Source organism: Onychomys torridus, chromosome 4 (assembly GCF_903995425.1).
Source record: "Onychomys torridus chromosome 4, mOncTor1.1, whole genome shotgun sequence".
Taxonomy (NCBI): domain Eukaryota; kingdom Metazoa; phylum Chordata; class Mammalia; order Rodentia; family Cricetidae; genus Onychomys; species Onychomys torridus.
This window is the reverse complement of record NC_050446.1, coordinates 60,188,691-60,215,018: the sequence shown is the minus strand read 5'-3', so window position 1 is coordinate 60,215,018 and position 26,328 is coordinate 60,188,691. Positions and strand designations below refer to the sequence as shown.

Here is a 26,328-nt window from a genome sequence, read left to right as displayed (position 1 = left end):
AACTACCAAGTAATAGACCTATTACCTTTTAGTTTCCACTAATTTTGAGGTCATTACATTTATAAAATATGAACTGAGGCTCTACGTAGGAGCACATATGTATACCCATACTCATGCATTAACAATGAAACAGGGAGGCCATGACTTTGAAGGAGAGTGGAACGGTTATATGGGACGGTTTAGAGGGAGGGAAAGGAAGGCAGATGTCTTTGGCCTCCTGTACATCTAAGTGGTTCTGAGGCTGTGTTTATTTTTGAAACTTTTCAGGATAAAGTCTCGTTGTGCAGTCTAGGCTGGCCTAGAACTCAAAATCCTCCTGCCTCTCCACAGGTATGAGTCACCATGCCAAGTCCCATCAGGCTTTTCAGATAGCCTACACATTCTCCTTTCAGTTAGAAAATTACGTGGGGGGAAAGCATGACACATACACTAAAAATTGGAATAATCAGCTCAAATTAGATTACAGTTATTTTAATTTTACATCACGAAACATGCCGAAGCCAAATGATTACTTCCCTTCCCAGTAGGGGGTCGGAGGTGGGTCTCCAGTATAAAAGTTAATGGATCAATATACATTAACTATTACTATTTTCCAACTAGAATAAGAAGTTAAAAATAAATTCCCAACCCCTTCCCTCTTGTGGGTAACCAGTACAAGACATCTAGGAATACCTTATGGCTCTTAGCATACCAGGCCAAGAGAATGGTGTAATGTGTGTAATTAACACACCTGGCCCCACATATCTACCTGTTTTCTGTTTAAATGTTAAATACAAAACTACTGACCAAAACCAGATTTACCTACTCAGGTTTTCCCTTCCCCTGGTTATTAGCAGTGTCAAGATTCAAGGATGGATACTTCTAAAAAACATCTGAAGTTAGTGCATATTATCATACAATATGCCTGCAGCTTGTCAAGTTTCAGTTGCTGAAATACCCCTAATTATACATTCTCTGATACTTTTTTGTACATGGTTGTTCTGAAAACGTACAGTATTAGACATAATGGTGACTACATACAGTTTCTTAAGACATAAAAGTACAATTTAGGATTCAGACCAAATGAAACGCAGCTGCTGCACATTTGGAAGGAAACTAAAGTATAACTTACAACTGCCTTCCCCCGTACCATCCAGTGCCAGGGATTGAACCTAGGGCCTTGTACATGCTAGGCAAGCCCTGCAACACTGAGCCATATCCCCAGACTATACTGTCTTTTGAGTTAATAGTCAGTGCAAGGTTTACTAGATGGATTAAGGCACATTAGGTCCTGGTACTTGAGCTCCACAAGGGTCTGTTAGTCTTAGATACACTTGTTTGAAAATGAGATCAGCTGTCAGAGATTTTGGTCTTTGGGGCCAGGTACAAAATAACTCTTGCATGATAAATATCCACCATGTTACTTTCACGAAGGACATCTCCATTACCACCCCTCCCACTCACCCAAACAACAAATCACAAGGAAATCTAGAAAGAAACAACAAAATCGCCGAAGAGCTGATCAAGGTGGCACACTCCTGCAGCCCCAACACTCTGGAAGAGAGTTCATTCATGATTACCCTTGGCTTACAGGGCCAATTCAAGGCCTGAACTACATTAAGACCTTGATTCAAAACAAAACCAAATCAAAACAAAAAACCCCCAGAATGTCCCTGCAAAGTTTGATTACAGATTATTTGCAAAGTATCTACATTAAAAGCTAGGCCACTAGATACACCAAATAATAATATACTATCATTATTTCTGATATTCTCTTTCTAAAATATACATCCAAAACACAAAGAGGTGATATCTTAAAATAGGTTAGATAGTTCAGGTTATATATACTGCACCAAAAAAAATGTTGTCTATGTGAAAAATGTAAAATTATCTACTAACTGGATGAATAAAGTCACTTTTTCTTTCTATATTACCAAAAAATAATACAAGAGAAAATATACCATGTAAGAAAAGTAGCATTAAAAGCACCCTGTACTAATGTTTTACCCAGGTTTGTCGGTGAGAGATATAAAAAAGATACATCACCAAATTCTACTTAAAATTTAGCTTCTTTTAATCTCTACTAATTGAGAACTATTATCTTTATTCAGCAAACAGTTATCATTAGAAATATAAGCTTAAGGATTGAAAAATTCAAAACAAGACTTTGGTTGTTCATTTTTATTTATTTACTCATCCATCCATCCATCCATCCATCCATCCATCCACTCATTTATTTATAGGAAGGGTTTCTCTGTGATTCCTGGCTCGCTCATTCATTCATTCATTCATTCATTCATTCATTCACTGGCAGGGTTTTCTGTGATTCCTGGCTGTCCTGGAATTCGCTTTGTAGACCAGCCTGGCTTCAAACTCACAAAGATATGCCCGCCTCTGCCTCCCAAGTGCTAGGATAAAAGGTGTGTGCTACCACCACCCAGCTTTGGTAGTCCATTTTCAATTCTGGTACTTTTTGAAATTCACTTACTGAAATACTCACTGTTGAGTTTGTGGTATATCAACAGTGAGATAAGTACCTGCAAATATTTACTTAGCAGTATTAATATCAGAATAGTCCTATATTGAACAAATGTAATGAAGATCTACAGTCTGTGATGATAATTTTCTCTATACAAAGCTTTTATCCTGGATATGAACAAGACATTCATAATAATCTACCTACTTCTGTCCCAAATGCCCTCTGTTGACTTTATGCTTAAGTTTGGAACTGGCTATAAGGCTTTCTTAATAATCTGTATCTAAACCTGTGAACCTGCAGTTTTGTTACTATCATATTGAAAAATCATCCAATGGATGACTTAGATATATTACACAATTATACAATTTTTATTAGTTCATGTATAGTGGGGCTTAGATTATAAGAAGCCATTAGGCAAAGGTAAGATGAAATTCAGACTATTCTGAATTAGATTGTCAAACATGAGGTCACACAATGGGCTTACTGAACATAGGATAAGAATGATCTCATGAAATCCAACTTATGTAAGGAAAAAAGAGCTCATTTAATAGAGCATATGGAATAAGTGCAAACATATTTCCTCCCGTAGAAAACTTATATTTACATTCATGATTTTTCTAAACTCCAGATCTCTTAAAATGAATAAAGTTGCACACTGAAATTAGAATACAAAGATGGGTTAACAATGGGAATTATATAAGAGAAATTTGCAATAAAAACTATTTAAAATTAAGACTGGAAAAGCATACTCAATTTCATATCAACTGCATTAATGTAGACTGACATTAGTGTGAACAATACAAAAAAGACGTAAGCTCTTTGGACTATTCTGTCATTAGATAATTCATTAAGTAATCAAACTTCACAAAAAGATTAGAAGAAATACTTTGTAGATATAAAGTATAAAACAATATTTTTATATAAAAAGTAGATGGGGGGGGGGGCTGGAGAGATGGCTCAGAGGTTAAGAGCACTGACTGCTCTCCCAGAAGTCCTGAGTTCAATTCCCAGCAACCACATGGTGCTCACAACCATCTGTAATTGAGATCTGGTGCCCTCTTCTGGTCTGCAGTCATATGTACTGTATACATAATAAATAAATAAATCTAAAAAAAAAAACATTAAAAAAAAAAAGTAGATGGGAAAAAACTTGGTTAACTATACATAAGAGCTAAAAAACAAATTTCTTTATAAACTTTGAGGTTATCAATTAATAAGATATATAGTCTTTCTTTTTCTTAAGTTAGATTTTGAAAGAAGGTTTTTTGTTGTTGTTGTTTGAGACAGGGTTTCTCTGTGCAGCTTTGTACCTTTTTCCTGGAACTCACTTGGTAGCCCAGGCTGGCCTCAAAATCACAGAGATCTGCCTGGCTCTGCCTCCCGGATTAAAGGCGTGCACCACCATGGCCCACCTGGCTGAAAACAGGTTTTTTAAAAACCATTTCAGAACTAAGGTCTTCTGCACTCTTAAGTGAGCTATATCCTAGACCCACAATCTGTATTAAAATTTATAGGTAAATAAAAAAAAAATCTAAAAATCCACATTCGCAAATAACCCCATAAAAACACAAAACCACAATTAACGTTACCTAGTGCTAAGTATGCCATTAAAAATCTAATGTCTATTTAAAATATGCTATTACTTTAAATTTTCAAGGGACACCAATGGCCAAGACCCTCAGCCCCAAGTTTAGTGGTAAATTTGCTTACCTTCTTGCAAACAGAGTAACAAACTTTATGTAATGTTGGTTCCAAGGAAGTATTTAACTGTAGTAACCATTTAACTAGGTAATCTAACAATTCCGGAATTAAAGTAACAAGTACCGTACTTAAGAAATAAAAATAACTGTTGACATTGTTAGTACTCCATGGTTACATAACATGTACCAAGATGACACCCACAGCCAATATAATCAATATTTAATTAAAATACCAAGCTAGGAATGTTAAGAAACTTTTCACAGAAAAACATAAAAAGACCAAAATTGGATTTGGATGTATGATGGTTTTTATTTACAACTTTATTGGCAAAAAAAGGGGAGAACTTTAAACAGCTTTTAATACAGGGCACTGTAGCTGACCCTGTCAGGTTGACCAAGTTCATTCTCAGTCCATCTAATTGTCCACATGGACAATACTGAACCTGCATATGCAGTTTCCTTTATCAAGTACAGTGCCCACCTTTCAGGCAGTCCTTAAAATATATAAATACAAAGGAAAGGAAACCACTCATTAAAAACTGCATCAAACGGAAAGTATTTTAAGTATGATTTGTTGTTCCTGGAAATAACACATGCCCAATGAAAACCAAAAGCTGGAGAAGCAGTTACACTTCCTACAGGAGTGGACAGTTACAACAACAATCATCTTCTGTAATGACCATTTTCAACTGTTATCAACTACTCTGAACTTACTATGAGATGTAGTCAAGGTCAGAAGAGAAGACGGAGGGAGAGTATTCCTCTTTTGGAGGACAGTATCCCCCCAGAATCATCACGGGGAAATAAACATCCTGTTGATTCTAGGTGGCAAAGCAATTAACGCAGTCAGTTTCAGTTCATGTTGATCATGTGGAGCTGACCTGATTTTCTTCCTTGACTTGTTTGGTGTCATTCTTCTAGATCAAGTGTGTTTAGTTCTTCTTCTAGCTCATCCAGATCTTCCCCAGTGAACAGATTTTCATCAACAGGAACAGCATCGATGGATCCATTTTCTTGTCCCCCCATTCCGCTGTCCTCATCCAAATCACTTCTTTCACCATTTTCAGCCCGGCCTCCAGAAGCTTCACTTAATTTGTTCTCTAAAAACAAAAACAAAACAAAACTGAAATCAGTAACCCCTAGAAATAAAAGACATCATTACAGCGGCAACTGAAAGCAGACTGATGCCTGTGTTCCTTCCTCAGAATTATTTCCCTGAAATTCCTGCGCCAAGGACAGGCCGTAAATGAGAAACCAAAGACATTGCTTCTTCTTGGTTAATGACAACACTAACACAAAGACAATTTAACAGCCTTGTTTCAATTTTAGTTCATTTAAACATTTCTGATCATCAGAACTTCAGATACCGTCACTAAATACCCACTTAGAAAGAGGAAATCAGTCTCCGCATTGCTATCAATCTCAGAGTTCAGGAGGGTAAACCTCTTGTTTAAGTTAGAATTTGCATACTTTCATAATAAAATTCAGGTTTATTAGTCTTCTGTATTCCAGCCTTTGTATTAATTAGTATTCCTCGTGCTTTTCTCTCATAGCATGCATCCTTAGTCTTCAAACCTCCTACTCAAGGTACAATGAGATGTAATCGCCATCTTTATGTCCACACAGTCCCTAGGAAGCCTTCCCTCCATTCTCACTGCAAACTGTTACTGAGACCCCAGGACTTATTTCCTCCCTTCCTCCCTAGCAGAGCCTTTCCCCTTGTCTGACACATATATTCATACTTCTCATATCTAAAGCCCCTCCTGTGCCCACACTGCTTCTGCCGCTTGGCCTGTACTCATTTGTCCTCTTCTCCCTAGCTCTCCACATCTCACACAACAGGCACCTTCCCCAGCATCCCTTTCCCTAACTGTATGTAACTAATAACCCCAGCTCTCCACATCTCACACAACAGGCACCTTCCCCAGCATCCCTTTCCCTAACTGTATGTAACTAATAAATTACAGTGATTCTACTATCCCCTGAAACTTGAGTCTCTGAATGTTTTCACTCAAGTGCTGTGTGTTTTGTCAGCACTTCCCTTTTGTCTGTCCGTAACACTGGTGTGTGTAGTATGTTCGAAATTGTTAAGCTATGCACTCTGACTAACTGAGCTCATTCATTCCGACACCAGTGCAGATGACTTTCAGTCTGTTTTTGTCTGTAAATGGTTACACAGAACTTTAGAGAATACTAAAAAGCTACATCTCTAAACTCGTTTTCAGTTTCCTTCTAAGAAGTTTATTTAGTCCATGGTTTCAATATCCACTACGCCACTCTTTTCTACAGTTCCCACTATCTTTATCATTTAGCCAAATGTTCACATTTCCAGTCTAGAGCCTGCATACACCTACCTGCATTTGCCCAGGACAGTTTAGCTTCCTCTAAATAGTTTACTAGTTCTTTGGAACTCTGAAAAGGGCAGCATACTTACCATCTTTATCTGAAGCATATGTGCTGAATCTTTCAAGACTGGCTACAGTGATTCCTGTCTCTTCTACATCTCTCGGTATGTACAGGCTTACATCTATGTCATTGACACCCATAGAATCATCAACCTTAACAACAGAGAGAAAACCAAGTTATTACAAATAAGTTTCCTCAACTCACTTTTAATCTTGACACATTATCTTCTGGAAACAAAATTATTACTACTAACAAGAGAAAACAAATGATCAACTACTACTTGAAAACTCATTTTTCCCCCTTAAACTTTTAGGAGGAAAAAAAAAAAAGTAGTAATACTGCATCTGAAGTGTCCTTCTCTGGAATCATGGTTTTGGAGTTTGACGTTCTTCAATTTGGAATTCCATGACAATGACACAAAAAACCCTGTATGACGTATTAGCGGAACTGCTATTCTTGCATGCTCTTTACTATTTATGTGGTGACTTTAATCCCTGTTTTAGCAGAACAAATTTTTAAGGGATAGAAAACTTGCATCAAGCACTGTACTAAAGTCTTTTTAGTTTGTTTTTTCTTTTCAAGACAGGGTTTCTCTGTGTAACAGCCATGGCTGTCCTGGAACTCGCCTTGTAGGCCAGGTTGGCCTTGAACTCAGAGGTCTACCTGCCTCTGTGTTCCAAGTGCTGGGATCAAAAATGTGCACCGCCACCACTCAGCATATATTAAATTTTCTATAAAGAAAGCAACCCTAAAAATAAACATCAATGAACTCATTCATTCTCAAAGCAGCCTGGGTTAGGAATTACTTACCTGCAGTGCAGGTAAGAGTGGAGGTCTCAAGAAAGTTCCTTATAGATGGAAATTGCACCTGAACTCCAAGTCTGCCCAGTGTTGGTGCTTTTAACCACGTTTCTGTTCTCTCTACCATTCCCCCCAATAGGACCAACATGTGAGGTCAAAGCTTGGTCTTACCTCATCACCGCCTGTTCCCTGAATGTAACGGGTATCATCTGCTTCTTCATCATCATCATTGACCAGTTCAGGACGAAATTCAAATACCTCACGACCACTGATCTATTCAGACACACAAAAATATCAGGGGAAGTTACCATTAGTTTTAGACACACTGCCTAGACTAAAGACAGACAGAGTCCTGCATTTTAAAAACCGTGAGACAGAAGAATGAAGGGCCATCGGTGTGAATCTGGGACATACCACCAGTGCTTTCCCTGCTTTGAAGTCTGCTTTCCGCTTCTCCATATCTTGTTCAAGCTTATCAATCTTTTCTTGTCTTTTCCTTTTCTTCCATGCAAGGAAAGACTCTAGAGTGATTTTGGTAACATTTGGACCTAAGGCAGAACGCTGCAGGGAAGAGATTTAAAGTCACTTATAGCTGTTTAACAGCATTTTTCTGTCAATGTTGGTAATCGTTTCCCTGTAACTTCCCTAAAACAGTAAATAGACTAAATCACGGTACTTTTACTTTGCATGGCAATGAGTGAAACAACTACCCCCTGCCCCCCAAACCCAGCTAGCACTTTGAGGTAAATATCTTAACTTGAGCAGGAAAGTTTGACATGAAGAACTCTTGGTAAAACTCATAGATTTATCACCTGCACTTCTCAGGGGTATAAGTAATAAATGGGTAGAAAAATAAGTATCTGCTGGACATCCACTGTTGAAAGTTCTCTATACTATACCACGTTGATCTCTACAAATATGCAGAGGGTGGCAGGGCATTCACGAATCATGAACAGTTAGGAAGTGGTGGAACTAGGGTAAAACAATCTCCAGCACACTTGACTCTAATACCCCACTCCATTATTTCATCCTGTGTGACACACACAACACAGCCACTTACGGAGTGTATACAATAGTCACTCACACGCACAATGAAGCAAACAATCCTAGTTTCCCCAATAATCTCAACCTCATCCTATCCTCAATGCCCTCCAACTCACACAATCATCTCCTTCACCGAGCCAGAGAACAGCAGCTGGAGAAGCTCTTCACTCAGACTACTTCTCTATCCAGATAGGTGAAACATATAACCAGAACCTGGAGGAGTGGTTTCCTTCCACACTCATGTGTTACAAAGAGAAAAGGACACCAAGCAAAGAACCTAAAAGTCCCATCAACATGAGGCATGAAAAAAGCATTTAAAATAACCCCATGGTATGAAAACAGCAGTAGCTAGTACTTTAAAAACAAAACCCTTACTACAAACATAATTACAAACAAGAAACAAAACATAATTACAGCATGTTTGGTAATGTAAATGGTAAACCTGACAATTAAGATACTCAAGAGTAGTTAAAGTACAGTAACTTTAGGAAAAGGGCATATTATTTTTCTTTTCTTAACATGCTATTGCCCCCAAGTGGTTAATATTAGTATTTACAAAAATAATTAAAAATAGCTTTTAAGAGAAAAGATTTGTTACCTCTCTCTCAATTAGATCTTCTAATGAAATCTCATCTTCTTTCTCTTCTTTCTTTTTGTCTTTCTTCAGCACAAACCCAGGAGGAAGTGCATGGCGATACATGCAATTGTCGCCACCTCCAGGACACACCCAAAACCAGCCATACTTGTTATTTTCAATAGCTTCAAGGAAATGTCTGCACACCTATAGAAACAGTATTATTCAGAAGTGGTGGTGCAGTGTAAATCTATCTCACTCTGAGGTGCTTACGTATATGGAACAAATAACAACACTCACATCCTAAGGCTAACTTATGTACAAAGCACACTTACACACAAAAATGTTTGAAGGCTGGGCAGTGGTGGCACACGCCTTTAATCCCAGCACTTGGGAGGCAGTTAGGCAGAACTCTGTGAGTTTGAGGCCAGCCTGGGCTACCAAGTGAGTTCCAGGAAAGGCTCAAAGCTACACAGAGAAACCCTGTCTCGAAAAAACAAAACAAAACAAAACAAAATGTTTGAAAATACGTCTAATACAATGCCAGGCCTGGTGGCTAACTCCTTTGTAATTCCAGCCCTCAGGAAGCCAAGGCAAGAACTGTTTTAAGAGTTCAAAGCCAGCCTGGGCTACAGAGACCCAGTTCTCAAAAATCAAGCCAGAGGCTAGAGAGATGGCTCAGTGGTTAATGTAGGAAGGCTTAAAACTGTCTCTATCTCGGGCTCTAGAGGATCTGACTATGCTTCTACAGGCACTTGTACTCAAGTGTGCATACCACATACACACACTAAAGTTACACATAATTAATTAAAACCAAACCATGCAGTATACTGGAGAAATCTAAAGCCTCTATTCTGGATGTGTTTCAGTTAGCCTTTGTGATTATAATTCCCAAGAGTATGATTTTTAAAAATAAATCCAGTCCAAGATCTGACTCTTAGCACTGCACGGCACAATAAAAAAAATGAAACAAAACAAAAACAAATCCTAGTTATAATGACATAAGCCCTATTGAGATTACTTGACTAAACAGTAACTCTGTCCATGAGTCATAGAGGTACAAGGTTCAAAAGGAACATAATAGCGATCTACAAACACAAATGGGTACAAAGTGCAACTGTGCTAAAATGTCAGGCAACAGCCTTCACAAATAAAAATCACCAACATCCATTCCCCAAAAGGCAAGGAGTGTACATGAGCCAACATTTATTTAAGTTTTCTAGCAGAGCAGAATCTTGCTTGACATGTACTCAGGATACAGATATATGGAGTGAGTACAGAGGAAGAGGAATAATCTGAATTTTTAAAGGCAGATTTCCCAGAACTCTAGAGCTATTACCTATCAAAAAACATTTTGGAATTCATATGTAAAAAAATATTTTTGACCTAGCAATTTAAAAAAACTTCCAAAATATTAAAATCAAATAATTAATGACAAGCCTACTTCCATCACTACTCACAAGATAGAAGATTCTTATCTAAGTATGTATTGTATCCATGCTATTTTTTTGAGACAGTCTATTTATGTAGCCTGGTCCCGCATGGAATGTGTAATCTACCTATTGGAATTACAGGTATATGTTACGATGTCCAGCTATGCTAACCCATAGTTAAGGAAGTAAAATCACTTCAGAAAATTGCATTTAGGAGATTTTAGTTACTCAGCTTTTAGACCAATTTTGTTGAAACATTCTAATTAAAAAACAAAAAATTTGTAAATTCCAAAAATAAAACTTGATGTATTATAGTTATGTTGGTGAAATGCAATTTTCTAATACTCAACGGAGCAGTAGAAAACATCAATACCTTGCCATAAAATTCTCCCTACTAAACAATGCCACAGCAACTCAAGTCAAGAAAAGGACATACTATTTGAGTTTTTGGTTTTTTCTTTTCCGCCTCACCGTGCTTCTTGTTTACTACTTCTTCCAGTTTTTTCTCATCCCAATTATCCATAGTATCTGAAGAAAGACACAACAAGCGCTTTTCATCTCCTGCACCACAGTCCAGGCCTCTCAACAGACAGCTAATATTCAGAACCTCAGTTTTTTCTGAAGCAGCAAAAACAGCATCCACACATTGCAAATTATCTACCTAAGCTCCTTAATCAGTTTAGACAAATGAGACGTTAGCACAGAGAGGAAGTAAAATGGCCAAATCCAAATTACATCACTGTATCCTAAGCATCATTTGTTTAAAATTTATGCAAAAACCCAACTGTTCTGAACAATGGTAGTTAATACCCTACTATTACTAAGTAGTAAGAAACAACAACAACAACAAAAAAGAATTTATTTTCAAACTTTAAGAGAAAGTTAAGAAATACCTTTTTCAAGTTCTTCATCTCTTGCATCAATGTAAACACTTCGTTTTTCACATTTTCTCTCCAAAGTGAGGTCATGAGAGAACTTACATTTATCTCCTTTAGTACACTGTCCTTGTTTGAAGAATGCACACACCACAGATTTGGGATCTGCGCCTGTATCAAATGGGAAGTAACATCTATATTATAGGCAGGCAACCCACTTCCAGGACCTCTTCCTGCTGCAGGGTGTTGGCTGTTCCTTGTTTGTCCTCCCCCCCCCCCCAACACTAGGTTATTCTAGAGTTCCTTCCCTGTTGAGTCAGTGAGGCAGGAGGCAAAAGAAAACAAGAATGGAAGAATACTGCCCCAAATATGTATGCGATTTACAATTTATGAAACCACAGCTTTGTCTCGGCTCCTAAAGACTGCCCCCATCCAAACTCAAAGAACAAAACTCCAGAAAACAATCAAGTTGTTTTTATCTTTTTTAAGACAAGGTCTTGCTGTTTTTTAGTTTTGGCTGGCCTTGAACTCATACTGATCTGCCTGCCCCTACCTCCCAAGAGCTGGGACTAAAAGTACTTATAATTTTCTTAAAAATTTATTTTATGTGTGAGTGCTGGCCTGCATGCGGGTACGTGTACCACATATGTACGTGGTGCCTGAGGTGGCCAGGCGTCGGATACCCTGGAGCTGGAGTTATGAATGACTGTGAGCCACCTGCTGCTGTGGGTGCTGGGAATTGAGACCAGGCCCTCCAAGAGCAAGAGCCATCATGACAGCCCCCACAAGTCAAGTTTGGAACACAAATTACATCTGATAAAAATCGCCTTCTGACACTGATGTTACCTTTACTTATTTTTTGCGCAGCAACTACAGGTTTGAACAGCTCATTTAGCTCTTGTAGCTCCTTCTTCTTGTCATCTTTCTTCAATTTCTTTTCAGCTTCACTTTGTGCCACCTACATTTCCAAGTCAAAAATGTCAATCTGATTGCTTACAAAACTGTTCTTCCTATACAGTAATGACTAATATAACAAAATATTTGCTTGTTTATATGTATGTAGTCTTTACATTAAGTGGATTACATATTAGGTATTTGTGGTATTTGTTTGTTTACAAACAAATTATTTTTAGTCCTATAATTAGGCATCACACCGAATTAAAACACATTCAAAGCTCATGGTTAAAAAAAGTTCATGGCAACAAGCAAGTATTAAACACTTAACCCTGGCATTTAACAAATAGATCTCAATTGAAGTATTTTTTTCCAACGAAAACAACCTATACTCTAGAAATATGAGTGCTTTTTGACATGAGATGAAAATACCCTGACATGTTCAGTGATACAATAATGGTCAGTAACCACCACAAACTATAATGCCCTTACTGAAAAATACTAATTTCAGGAGATAATAGAAGACACAATACATCCACAGTTCTAGTATATGTTTTATATACTTAATATGGTTAGTGTATTCATCTAAAACATTTATACATTAGCACCTATATTAGAAGACAAAATACAAGATGCTTATTTAAGGAAGCTCAGAGTATATAATAGAATAACACAATATACACAGTACTCTGAAAACAAAGAATGTCTGTATGCTTAGAAAATTAGATTGTGCTGGTATCTTATAGAGGAGTTCTTCTGAAGAACAAGAAAGAAATGTAGAACGAACCTGCACTGTGAAGACAAAGGACCAGAAAACACCAAGATACAAGAAACGTCAATGACAAGCTGGATTTTATCTATACATGAGAGTCTATAACTTAGTGGGTTAAAGTAACCAGATCAGGTTTCATTTTACAAAGACAGGGTGGTGACTTGGAGGACAGACAACTAGTAATCCAAGAATAAAGGCAAGGGGTCTCCTACAATTGTAGGTAGGAAGGCACTAATGTTTCAAATAGGTATTAGTACAAGAATGAGGAGAAAACAGAGCATTTTAGGAAGCAGAACTAAAAGACTCTGGCCATAACACAGAGGAGAAAGAGGAGTTGGAGATTAGCATATACACAATAAACGCTACTAAAAAAGACAGGGAATACAGGAGGAACAGGTTTCAGGGCAGGAGGTGGAGATGAGCTCAGTTTTGAACACAGGAGCATGAAATGCTTACAAGCATCTGGGCAACAGTTTAAAGGCAGCTGCACTGGCCACGATACTGACTTCACTGCAACTAGACAGGGTCCAACCTGAGATAAAATAGAACCTAATCTGTTCAAGAGACTCAAGAAACAGCAGGAAGAAAAAAAAAAAATCAATGAGAAAAAAATGTGTTCAAAAAGGAGAAACAAAACAAACCTGGGAGAAGAATGAACCAGTGCTACAAGTTCTGACTTCAACTAACAGTGGAAATGTTTAAACACCAACAAAAACATTCTGCTTTCTTTTAAATAAAAGTAGTCTTTGCTGGCTAGGCTCATCTTGTATGTAGTATCTAGAAGAATAGACTAGAGGCCCATAAACCGCTTGAAATATTTATAGTTAGAAATCAATTGGGACCTGAGGCAGGGAGACAAACATTAATGTGCTTGTCTTCCAGTTGACAAACATCTTCTGGCCTATGATGTTCAACTACTCGAAACCACGCAGGCTCCTTTCTACAGAACAGAGCTGCTGAACAAGGCTTAGCAGTTGCAGTGCAGCCAGTGCCCATTTATGCGTCATCTTCTGACTGATCCCCAGGCTCACAGTGTCTGTCTGTGAATGTGTTAGAGGGCACAAAGTAAGGAGGAAATGGTATAGTAGAGGCTCTGCCGTGTCCTTAGGCTGCTTCCCTTAGGCTCTTAGGTAAACTGGCCGCACAACATATTCTCCCTGCAGATAGGAACAAGGAAGGGGCCTTCACATGCCCTGACAGCATTTTTTGGTGAACACCCCCGGGAGAGACGTTTGAGAAATAGCTAAGAGCAGGGCCATCTTCCACAGCACACAAGCCAGGGCAGAACCTCAGGCCTGGGTCTACAAACAGGACAGCCAGCCGCTCAGCTTCCAAGTAATATGTGGTAATTAGGTGCTCTATATTCAATGCTAGACCCAAGAAAGTATCAAAAATATCTAATACTGAATGCAGTGACACACTTAAGTGGCACATGAATTTTATAACATTTCTAGGTCTATTAAGTCTGAAACAACTACTCAAACTAGTAGGAAGATGTCAGAGGAAGAGGAAATAGTACGGGACAGGAGCCTTCTTTAACCACCAGGGGAATCCCACAAGGGACACCTGCCCTTCCACCGCACAATACAAACTAGTATTTGTGAACAACTTTAACTCATGTACTAAAAAGATTGAGTCCAAGCTACCTGTCTCCAAGACTTAGCATATAGCATCCTTTAGTATCACTCTGAGCAGTGATTCCAGGACTCTTCCAGATGCCCAAACCCATGGTAGCTCAAGACGCTTGAGTACCACTTATAGTATCTAATACAATGCAGGCTAAGTCTAAATCACCACACTGTACTGCTTGGGGACAATAGTTTTCACAACTCTGTACCTAGTCAGGACAAATACGACCATTCTTTTAGATCTAAAGACACCAGCAATGATGTACCTTTTCTTTAAAAAAGAAAACAAAACATTTTTGAACTTTAGTTGTTTCAGTCTGAAGACATTCTTACTAAACAGGTAAAGTTAGCACTTTGAAAGAATATTATCTTTTGGCTCTAGAATAAAGTTGTGATTTGAGAGGGAAAGAGAGAATGATTTGGAGACAGCATGAAGAGAAATGGGTTTTAGACAGAGATTAGTAATCTAATGGATATATTATGCTGATACTCTCAGACTTAAATGTTGTAGTTAAAAACATAACTTGAGAATTTCTTTTCTGTGTCCAAAGAGTATTGCTAAGAATTAAGGAAAAGAGACATTAAAAAAGGAAATAGGAAAAAAAAAAAGATATTTGTAAAACCTTATGGGATGAAAGGTCTAATGAATCTGAAGAAAAAGAGGCTAAAGTTTTTGAGCAAGTTACCAATTCTTATATAAGAACAACTGTTTCAGAAGTACAAGAATAAAAAGGAGACACATTTTAGCTAACTGCACATATGTCTAGGTCACTCACTATAATAAAAATCAACATGGTAATGACACAGACAATAAATAAGCAGAACAGAAGAGAGAATCCAGAAACAGATCCTAATATATCAGGAGTTATATTCTAATTCAGTGGTGAAATGCTGCTGGACCAAGTAGCTATTCAACTTTAAAGACAATCTTACAGATACATAAAATACAGGACAAAGTACAGACTGTAAAAATGGAAGCAACCAGAAAATAAATAAATAAAACAAGACCTAAGAAACTAAGAAAATTATGCATGACAAGCCACAGAAAGTGAGAAAAATCACTGTACAGCAAAAGAGATGAGACAAATTATCTGCAATGTTAACAAGGTATTTCTTACAGTTTGTCTGCAATGTTAACAAAGGCATTTCTTACAGTTTATCTGCAATGTTAACAAAGGCATTTCTTACAGTTTATCTGCAATGTTAACAAAGGCGTTTCTTACAGTTTATCTGCAATGTTAACAAAGGTATTTCTTACAATTTGTAAGAAAAAGGCAGCCAGTATTTTTGAGTAGTTGAGTAGGACTGATGAGTCACAGATGTGTAAAATAACAAGCATATGAGAAGACTCACTCTACCACTGAGGAACACAATGAAATGTTACTTTAAACTTATTATTGGGGAAAACACCAAGAAACCTTTGCATCTAGTACATACAGGAAATGAAAATGTGAAATGTTAGTTCACAGAATCTGTTCAGACAAACTTATTAAAATTAGAAGTTCAGGGTCAGAGAGACAGCTGAGTGAGTAAAGGCATTTGCTGCCAGTTCTGAAAAAGTCAGTTACTAGAATCTACATAGTGGAAAGAGAGAACTAATTCTCACAAGTTGCCCACTGACCTACAGACAAGCATTGTGGCATGTGCACTCACATACACAAAATAGAATAAATAAAATGTAAAAAGTATTATAACTTCATTTTCTTTGATCTAGAAACAGAAAGTCTGTTTACAGATAATTTATACAAGGTAAATAAAAGCTTAAGCACATTTAAAGAAACCTATGTACAAGAATATTTCTTGTGGAAGTATTCTAAGTGTCAAAAAGATGGAAACAAAGGGATCACTTCTGAACAATGAAATAAAATACTACTATTGCTAATAATAAAATAATGTACTGTAGAATAGTATGCAATTAGCATTAGAAAAAAATGAGTCATATAAAAATAGTTGGGAGCAATGTTCAAGAGGTACTGCTGTGGAAGATGTAAGAAAGATTAAAATAAGCCGGGCGGCAGTAGTGCACGCCTTTAATCCCAGCACTCGGGAGGCAGAGCCAGGTGGATCTCTGTGAGTTTAAGGCCAGCCTGGTCTACATACCAGATCCAGGACAGGCACCAAAACTACACAGAGAAACTCTGTCTAGAAAACATCAAAAAAGATTAAAATCAAAGAAGTTTAGAGAGTAGGATATTACTTCACAATGTAATTACAATACCAAGTAACCTGAGATAGATGGTATATTGTATTACACCCATCAGAAAAATATAGCAACTTAAATTATTTACCTGACGTGGATTCTGTTGACCAAACTTCACTTGATGAGTGACAGCCTTAATAAACTTCTGTTGCTTTGCTCCTTTCTTATTCTTTAGACCAAAAGTTTTGTCCTAAATGAGAAAGAATGTAAAAATATCTTGGTAAATTGTTATTACTATCTTTTTAATGTTGTGTAAAAACCACTTATTTACTGACAGGAAGAACAAGTCTTTTTTAAAAAATAAGATTTATTTTTATTTTATGTGTATATGTGTTTTGCCTGCATGAAAGTCTGTGCGCCACATGTGTATAGTGCCCATGGAGTCCAGAAAAGGGCGTTGGATGCCCTGGAACTGGAGTGTAAGTGATTGTGAGCTGCCATGTGGGTGCTGGGAATTGAACCTAGATCATCTGGAAGTGCATCCAGTGCTCTTTAAATGCTAAACCACTTTTCTAGCCCCAGAAAATGTATTTCCTATGCCACAAAAATAGATAAAACATTACAACATCAGGCAATATGTCACTATTTTAGCTAAGGGTTTCTATTACTGTAATAAAACACTATGACCAAAAGTAACTTGGGGAGCAAAGGATTTACTCTACAGCTTGTAGTCCATTATCCTGGGGTAGGGGGCAGGAACTGATGCAGAGGCCATGGAGGAGTGCTGCCTACTGGGCTGTTCCTCATAGCTTGTTCAACCTGCTTCCTTATAGCACTCAGGAGCACTAGCCTAGGGGTGACACTGCCCACAGTGAGCTGGACCCTCCCTCAATCATCAATCAAGAAAATAAGGCTGTTGGGCGGCGGTGCACTTGGGAGACAGAGGCAGGTGGATCTCTGTGAGTTCGAGGCCAGCCCGGTCTCCAATGTGAGTTCTAGGAAAGGTGCAAAGCTATACAGAGAAACCCTGTCTCGTAAAACCAAAAAAAAAAAAAGAAAGAAAGAAAGGCCAATCTTGTGAGAGCACTTTCTCAATTGAGGTTTTCCAAAATAACTCTGGCCTGTGTCAAGCTGACATAAAAACTAGCCAGTATAATGAGTATGAAGTATGAACACATTTATCGCTCAAAATATCAACTAGACTATTCATAATTTAATACCAATCTAAAATGGTCACTGTTAATTAAATCTTACTATGCTGTTTTCTTCCTCAGTGTGATTCAGATATCAGTCCTTGGGACTTATGGAGCTGTTTTACTGGTAACAAGTAGTCCCACGCTCAAACAAGTTAAGGAAAGTGCTAGGTGAAGAGTGTTCTTAACTCCTGTTCATTTCCAGTGCTGGTAGCACAACCCAGGGCAATGGGCATATGATGTAATCCCTCTATTACCGAGCAGAACACCAAATCCTAGATTCTTAATTATTCTTCTTCTTCTTCTTCTTCTTCTTCTTCTTCTTCTTCTTCTTCTTCTTCTTCTTCTTCTTCTTCTTCTTCTTCTTTTGTTTTTAGAGACAGGGTTTCTCTGTAGCTTTGGAGCCTGTTCTGGACTAGCTCTGTAGACCGGGCTGGCCTTGAACTCACAGAGATCCGCCTGCCTCTGCCTCCCGAGTGCTGGGATTACAGGTGTGCGCCACAACTGCCCGGCCTTAAATCTTAAATTACAATGTATTTTAGCATCCCCTTTTAGCAGAGGGGATAAAAACAGTACTTTCAAAACTCAGTTGATCTCAGGATGCACTTTTGTAAGCATATACTGAATGAGATATTGATGAATTTATTTTGGGAATGCTGTACAAGAATGGATATATAAACTTCTGGACTAGTTTCTAGGACAATAACAAATTTAATTGGAAAGCAGTATTTTAGTTAAGTTTGGGATTTTATTAGCTCATTGGAAGCTTCCCATTATGAAGGTTCTCATTTTATGGTCAGCACTTACGGTGATCCTTGACTTTCTACCTCAATTTAATAAGTATGCTGTAAAATCCTTTAGAAAGGATTTCAGACAGGTTTGTTTCGTCTTTTGTTTTATGGAGACAGGGTTTCTCTGAATAACAGCCCTGGCTGTCCTGGAACTTGCCTTGAAGGCAAGGCTGACCTCCAAAACTCAGAGATCCGCCTGCCTCTGCCTCCTGAGGGCTGGGATTAAAGGCACACACAAGTGCTAGGCTGGGATTTCAGATATATAAGGATGTGTGCACATGGTTTTAGGGGCTGTAATAAGATGAATGGTATCCCTTGAAGACTTTAAAACCTTGTGTCTACCACACTTTAAATGTGTCCTTATTTGGAAACTTACCCTGAGAGACGGCCAAGTGAAGACAGCAGAGATTAACACAAACACTAACTAAGGAACACCAAAGATTGCTGGATAACATCAGAAACTAGGAAGAAGTCAAGAAGAATTTTTCCCTGCGGCCTTCAGAAAGGGGATGTGACTGTGCTGACACTCGGATTTCAGACTTTTCCCAACCAGAATGGTGAGGAAACAAGCTGTCTGGTAATAGTTTTGGGTAATTTGTTACAGCAGCCCAAAGAAACACCACAGTGAGATCTTCCCTGACATGAATGGGTGGCACTGCCATCTGAACTGTTTCACTGATGTCATTTCATTTCTCTGCAAGGATCTGGCTAGGAGAGAGGTAAGTCTGTCTATAGTGCAGTGAAAGAGAACAGGTGGGGGACAGTTATCTTTTAGTTTACTGCACAGATCCTGGACATTCTCAGGCCCATGGGGGAGGGCAGGTCTTACTATGTAGCCCAGGATAGCCCTGACACAATTCTCTTGCCTCAGTTTCATGAGTGTTTATAGATTATAAACATGTACTACCATACCTGGCTTCAGGTGTTAACCACTTTCCCCATTGCCTCTGTGCCCAGTGTTTGAAGAGTACACCACTCTCCACCCTCTCAGGGATATACACCTGTTTGCTGTAGTTGGTATTAACTATAGCTATTCCAACAGCTTTAATCCAGTTTTCAGCCTCTCACTTTCTGCATTATAGTTTCTCCTAACGTTGAGTTTTCCAGAACACTTCTTCACAACATTGAGCACTCAGTCGTGCCTGCTGTTATACGCTGCCAACCTTCACATGCAGAGCACTTTATAGATGGCTCCAAATCTCAAATCAGAATTTGTGTTTTTCCTTCTCTTGTTTATGAGTGCTTTCACAGAAGGCCAAAAAGTATTTTAAATGGAACTCAAAATTCTCTGAAAAGCCTTCAGACTGAAAGAACAATCTGAAACCATGCAACACAACATACTCGTTACAGCATCTTAAACTCAATACAGTCTTTCAATGTTTTTAACAGTTAAGAGCTCAAAGGTGCTTTGATTCTAAAAGGTTACTTCTCACTGGCAAATACTTCTTTATTCATTATCATGTACTTAAACTTTGCTTTACTTTTACTTATGTAAATGTCTGCCTCGTGTTTTAATATCCTAGCATATTACAAGTTTACATATATAGTCCATAGCTTATGAATATGAAAAAGGGAACACAAGCTGAAATTGTCTCTTATCAAGCTTTTTATAAATAGTATCCTCAGTTTTTGTACAAAGCTTAATATTTTCTAGCCAATTCCAGGTAAGGCCAAGGGTCATATGACATGGGAGTGGTTAATAGAGGACTGTAACCAAGCATGCAATGCCCAGTCTTCTTTGTACAGTAATGAGCTATCATGAGTTGGAAAGGAAACTCTAGGTAAAACATCAGGACCAAAGTGTGTCAGCATCTATAAACACTCTGCTCAATATGCAAGTACAGAGAAGCAACAAACCATGAATAAATAAAACTGGACAGTAAAGCACATACTGACATAGAAATGTTTAAGCAAGAAAATAAGAGGGGGAAAAAAGGCCCCACAGGGACCTGGCAGCTTGAGAACAACATACTGCCAATAGTAGTTTCCAGGAAGGTATATAATTCCAGACCTGAAAAGTTAAAACAACAAAATACAAGCAAACAAACCCCCAGCAAGCTTCCAGGTTTAATTAACTGTACTGCTTTAGCCCTTATCAACTAGTTTGAATACCTTGGAAGGCTCTAGTTTATTTTTGGACAGGAATTTTTTTTTCTAGAGAAAGGGCATACATTTACTATGTATATTCCTGAATACATACATACAGACAGATACATATACAGTCTACTGATTCTTCTTCACAGACCCAAGACATCTCTTTCTACAAGCGTACAAACTTTGTCATATTCCCAAGTTCTGTTTAAGAATATAATCTAGAGTCAAACTGAGCCAGGTAACTGTGCCATAGGACAATGGGTCTAACCTTAGCTTTCTGAATTAAAGATTTACAATAGTGAGGCACTATAGAAAGTAGCTGACAGCAAGGACTCAAGGGCCTGACTTTCTGGGTTTAAATCCTGGCTTCCTGCCTGCCAGTTCTGTGTGCCTTGGTCAAGTTATTTAACCTTTGTGCTTGTTATATCTCAACTGTATAATGGGTACTAATAATTATCTGAGACAAATAAAGGAACTATGTATCACTTGCACATGGCTTTTCCCTTGCCTTCAAAATATTGAGAACCCATGTCTAGCTCAATACCTGTCAACTATTATGTATTTGATCTAAGCCCTTATTCCTTCCACCACCAAAACCTATGTTCTTCAGAGTCCTGGTTAAGTTAGAGGCGAGAATGGTTTACCAAAAGTACCTCTGCTCCCCCACACCGCACAAAAAGCCTAGGCAAGCCTTAAACTGGATATATAGCTGAGTACAACCTTGAACTTCAGATCTACTTGCTAGAATTACAGAAATATACCACCATGCCCAGTTTCTGTGGTACTAGAGAGTAACCAAGGGCTTCATGTGTACTAGGTAAGCACTGGACCTGCACTATAGTCCCAGTTACAAACAGCACATCCTGGAATAACACTGGTACACCTGAAAACTAGGCTGGTTTACAACCCCAACTATTTCAATAAAGCCTTTGCTTGAGCTCTGAACAAGCTCTTACCAAGTTGGGATGGATTTGGCAGTGGAAAAATATTAAGTAGGAAATGATTTCAGTGACTCTACAAAATAAAACTAGAATACTGTATATATAAGGTTTCAAAAGTCAGGTATAAGGAAAGAAAGGTATTGAAGTTTCAGTGGGTGAATTCAGAAGCAGAATGAAAAGGAGTCAGAAAAGAGGCTATAAGCAAAGGACTGCTTCCTGAGTCTCCACACACTCAGTTCCAGACTTCACTTACAACTCTGACCTCTTTTCTCTTCTGACCCTTAAGCAATCCCGTTCCCTTTATAGGCCAGCTTCCGCTCCTTAAAGATGTCAACGTTGACAGCGTTCCAAGGTAAGTGGGTTCTGGATTCTATTACTTGGGGCCCTAGGGTAGGCAGAGGCTTACACTGACTGTATTAACTCAGTGGTTTTGTCTCCAAATACACAACCTAATGTATTTTGTTGTCTATTTATGAAACAGACACTTTGCAACTGATTAATTTAGCTACTAGTAACCAACAGCTTCTCCATCCTTCTTACAAGCCTGGGTCCTGTCTGAATAGGTCTCGATGACAACTATTCTTCAATGCTACATGTCCTGATTTGGGGGGGGAGGGCGCACATGACATGCCAAACATTCCTTATCTGCTTGCCCTAAACCCAAGCCAACAATTATAATTATTTCTCTTGTCCTTTTTTTTTTTTTAAATAAAGATTATTTTTATGTGCCTGCATGCATATCTGTATGAAGGCACCATACCCTCTGGAACTGGAGTTACAGACAGTTGTGAGCTGCTATGTGGGTGCTGGAAATTGAAACTGAGTCCTCTGGAAGAGCAGCCAGTGCTCCTAAATACTGAGCCATCTGTCCAGCTCCTTCCTTTTATTCTTTAAGACAGGTTTTATATGGTAGCCAAGGCTGTCCTCAAACTTGAAATCCTTATCCCTTAGCTGGGATTCCAGGCTCTGCCTAGTCTATGATCAGACATTTTGTTGCTCAAAGCTGATCTCAATGTACTATTTTTGCTATAAGAAAACAAATCTTGGGGGTGGAGATATGGCTCAGAGGTTAAGAGTACCGACTGCTCTTCCAGAGGTCCTGAGTTCAATTCCCAGCACCCACATGGTGGCTCACAACCATCTATAATGAGATCTGGCACCCTCTTCTGTGTACATAATAAATAAATAAATAAATCTTTAAAAAAAATCTTATATACTGTTTGGGGACAATATGTGAATGGAGAATAAAACTTGAACTGCTGTGTAATATATTCATTAAAACAAAACGAAACAAAACACATATTCACATAAGTGAATTCATGATATCCAGGACAGTTTAAAAGAGGAAGAGGGATAAAAATGCAGACAATTTTCTTTTCTTATGAAAATCAATACAGAGCTGTTTTCCATGAAATTTGACTAAGGAGCCTAAATATAAGCTTATTCCACCACTGCATAGCTCCTTATGGAAGTCATCAAGACATGCTAGGGTTTCAGAGAAAATACAAACCAAACCAGGCTTAATTCTGTTACCCTATTAGGATACTTTTAATCAGTTAAAAGATGCAGTTATCTTTTTTTAGAAAATGCATCTATCTTCAAAGATGTCTTCACTAATGGAAACTAAAGTCTATTTCTCTTTACTTCAAAAACAAAACCAAACCCACCCACAAACAAAACCTTCTCTCTAGACTGTAGCTCAGTGGTAGAGTACAACCCTAGGCTGTGCAATGTCCTGGGTACACCACCCAGAAAAATAACAAAATCTTACAGGACGAAAGAAGCCAAAAGATACCTATGATTTTTAGGCTAGGCAAAATTCTATAAATAACTTTGGCTTTTTGTTTTGTTCCTTTCAAGACAGGGTTTCACTGTCCAGCCCTGGCTGTCCCAGAACTCACTCTGTAGACCAGGCTGTCTTCCCACTCAGAAAGACCTGCACCACTACTTTAAAAAAAACAAAAATCAAAAATCAAAACCTTTAGTCTTATTAATTAAAAGTGGTGGGTTGGGGATTTAGCTCAGTGGTAGAGCATTTGCCTAGCAAGCGCAAGGCCCTGGATTCGATCCTCAGCTCAAAAAAAAAAAAAAAATATTGTTTGAAGTGTGTATTCTAACTTGTTACGTTACATTTACTTTTGTATGCAAGTTTCACTGTTTTGTGGTTTATGTTTGTTCAATCTCAGCAGTTTTTAAGCAAAATAGTATGTCCGAATGTCATTTGCTGGCACAGCACTGAACCGCCATCAGATTATTATTCCCAGAGGTTTGTCTCCCAAACCATGATTTTTTTTTTCAGATGTAAAATGGCAATTATTTTGCTTTCCTTCTTTTCTTTTTTTTCAAGACAGGATTTCTCTGTGTAGCCCCAGTTGTCTTGGAACTTGCTCTGTAGCCCAGGCTGGCCTCGAACTCACAGGGATCTGCCTCCTGAGTGCTGGGATTAAAGGCGTGTGCCACCACCTCCTGGCAATTATTTTGCTTTCAAATGTTTTGCTTATGGCAGTTCTAGTGGAGCTACAACAGCCCTGATTATTGGATGTCTTCACATTAATTTTATTTAAATTAAATCAGCCAACTTAGTTCTCATTAGACTTGTAGAAAGGAACCCTGGGGATTCTCACCGCTATCCCATCAAATGTTGAAAAACAACAACAAGCAAACATCTCATTCAAAACACCAAAACATTCATTCTGGTATTTTAATAAGAACGAACCTATAAAAGGCCATTTTTATTCAGATGTTATGCTGTAAAACGGTCACTGCTTTCCCCCAATTACACCCCAAAGCTATGGGGTACCTTTTATTTTCAAGTATGAGGAGCATTAGTAAGGCAGATCTCACAAAGAGATACATGATGTTTACCGAATGTCAAATATGGCTAACTACCTTAAGGAAACTCACGTATACAATCGTTGTAAACACGCGGAGGACCATTTAAGAACATCAACCCTTCGCCTCGCTCATTGAAGGCCTACAGGTTCAATGCACTGAAGGTCGCTCGAGTGTTTGTGTGTGTAGGTAAACTGGGAGCATCGTATTCAACACTGGCAGTGACACAGCCCGCACACTTAATTCAGACTCTGAATTAAATACTATGTCCAAGGCTGTTGGGCTACCCTTTGCTTGACCCGAAAGTTTCCAGATGGACCGAAAGGAAAAAACAAACAAAAAAACCCACCAAGTAAATATGTTGGCGCTTGAAAATTAACAGTGCTACGTCTCGCTGTCTGATAAAGGAAAGTAAAAAAAAAAAAAAAAAATACAAGGCCTGTCGGAAGAGGCCTTCCAGAACGACGCTCAGCCTGTTTCTTCAGGCACAGCCCTGGGAACGGCTGCAACTCGTGAGCAGAGGAAGGCCGGCCGGGCCGGGGGTCACCGGGCGGCCGAGTGGGCGCGGCGGGCGCGTGGGTGGAGACGGGGCGAGCGCGGGGGCGCAGCGGCCTCAGTCCAGCGATGAGGGGCGGCGAGCGCCACCCGGGCCGGGGCCCACCCGGCGGGGCGCCGACACGTGGCCCCGGGAGCGGCGCCCCGCAGCCCGCCGAGCCCCAGCCCCGCGCGGAGGGGGAGGGTACGCACCTCGATGATCTTCTCCTTCTTCTTCTGCTCCGCCTTCTTGCTGCCCCCGGCCTGAGCCTGTTTCTTGGGGGGCATCGCGGAGGCGGGGGCACCGGGCCGACCGCGGCGCAGATGGCTACCGTCGGGGCGTCCGGCAGCACGGCGGGAGCAGGAAGACCCAGCCGCCGCCGCAGCGCCCGGAAAGCGACTCGCTCATTCGCCGCCCGGATGCGGCCTTTGCGACAGGACGGCGCCGCACGGCATTGTGGGGTGTGAGGAAAGGAGCCCGGAAGTGGAGCTGCGCGTGCGCTCCGGCTGCGGCGGGCCAGGAGGGGGCGTGGATGAGTCGTGGGAACGGGAAAAGGCGGGCCACGTGATACCGGGGTTAGTTAGTGGGGCTTGCTTGCCAGGCTCCCTCCTGCGGTGGCGCTGCGAGTGTTAACGGAGTCAGTCGTGGACCCTTGAACTAGACAGTTCTCGGTCTGGTTAGTACTAGCCAGTACCATCCTGGGTGGTCACGGAGCGTCTGCAGCAATTCTGACCCGCTTTCTTGACCCCTGGAGGGGCAGGGTTGGAATGCTGCACCTTCAAATATGAAACAGTGTGTGAAGAAATAAAGTTTCGTTTGGAGATCGTCAGAAGTGGAGTCCTAGTGGATGGAGCCTTTGCTGTCTTCTGAAGTCCTGTGTTAATTTTAGGTTCTAAGGGAACGCCTTAACGATTCCTGAAAGTCACCATTTTACTATGCGAAAGTCGGAGTGTGGACTAAGCCCAGTTTAAGCTTAGTTTAAGTGCTTGGTGAATTCCGTAACGACTTGGCACACGATTTCACCCATTAACAGCTACATTGAGGTTAATTATTGAATGGTTAATTATTAGCACTTCCTTAGGTGAAACACGGAAGGGAAGCTGGCTAAATTTAAGGTAAGGTCCGAGACAAGGATTTCAGCCCTGACAGTCTTGCTTCAGGGCCTATACTTCTGTTGTAGTCTTGTTCTTGATATGTAAACGAGTCTGTTAGTATTT

The 26,328-nt window shown here is 39.4% G+C and overlaps 1 protein-coding gene across 1 annotated transcript; it reads right to left on the bottom strand.

Moving 5' to 3' along the window:
• Positions 1 to 4,443: 4,443 nt before the first annotated feature.
• Zc3h15 (zinc finger CCCH-type containing 15) lies at positions 4,444 to 25,566 on the bottom strand. The gene is made up of 10 exons (XM_036186304.1): positions 25,324 to 25,566; positions 16,874 to 16,975; positions 12,138 to 12,249; positions 11,310 to 11,462; positions 10,853 to 10,944; positions 9,008 to 9,190; positions 7,780 to 7,926; positions 7,537 to 7,638; positions 6,593 to 6,716; positions 4,444 to 5,258 (listed from the first exon to the last, which is right to left on the bottom strand). The coding sequence occupies exons 1-10, from the start codon at positions 25,396 to 25,398 to the stop codon at positions 5,068 to 5,070; spliced, it is 1,281 nt and encodes a 426-aa protein (XP_036042197.1). The 5' UTR covers positions 25,399 to 25,566; the 3' UTR covers positions 4,444 to 5,067.
• Between the last annotated feature and the right edge of the window lie 762 nt (positions 25,567 to 26,328).

Excerpts from the sequence above, each read along its gene's own strand:
- Zc3h15 (XM_036186304.1), bottom strand. The coding sequence starts at position 25,398 with ATGCCCCCCAAGAAACAGGCTCAGGCCGGGGGCAGCAAGAAGGCGGAG. Across the intron at positions 7,927-9,007 it reads AAGATCTAATTGAGAGAGAG|CGTTCTGCCTTAGGTCCAAA; the intron begins GTAACAAATCTT and ends TCTTCCCTGCAG. Across the intron at positions 7,639-7,779 it reads AAGCAGGGAAAGCACTGGTG|ATCAGTGGTCGTGAGGTATT; the intron begins GTATGTCCCAGA and ends GTGTCTGAATAG.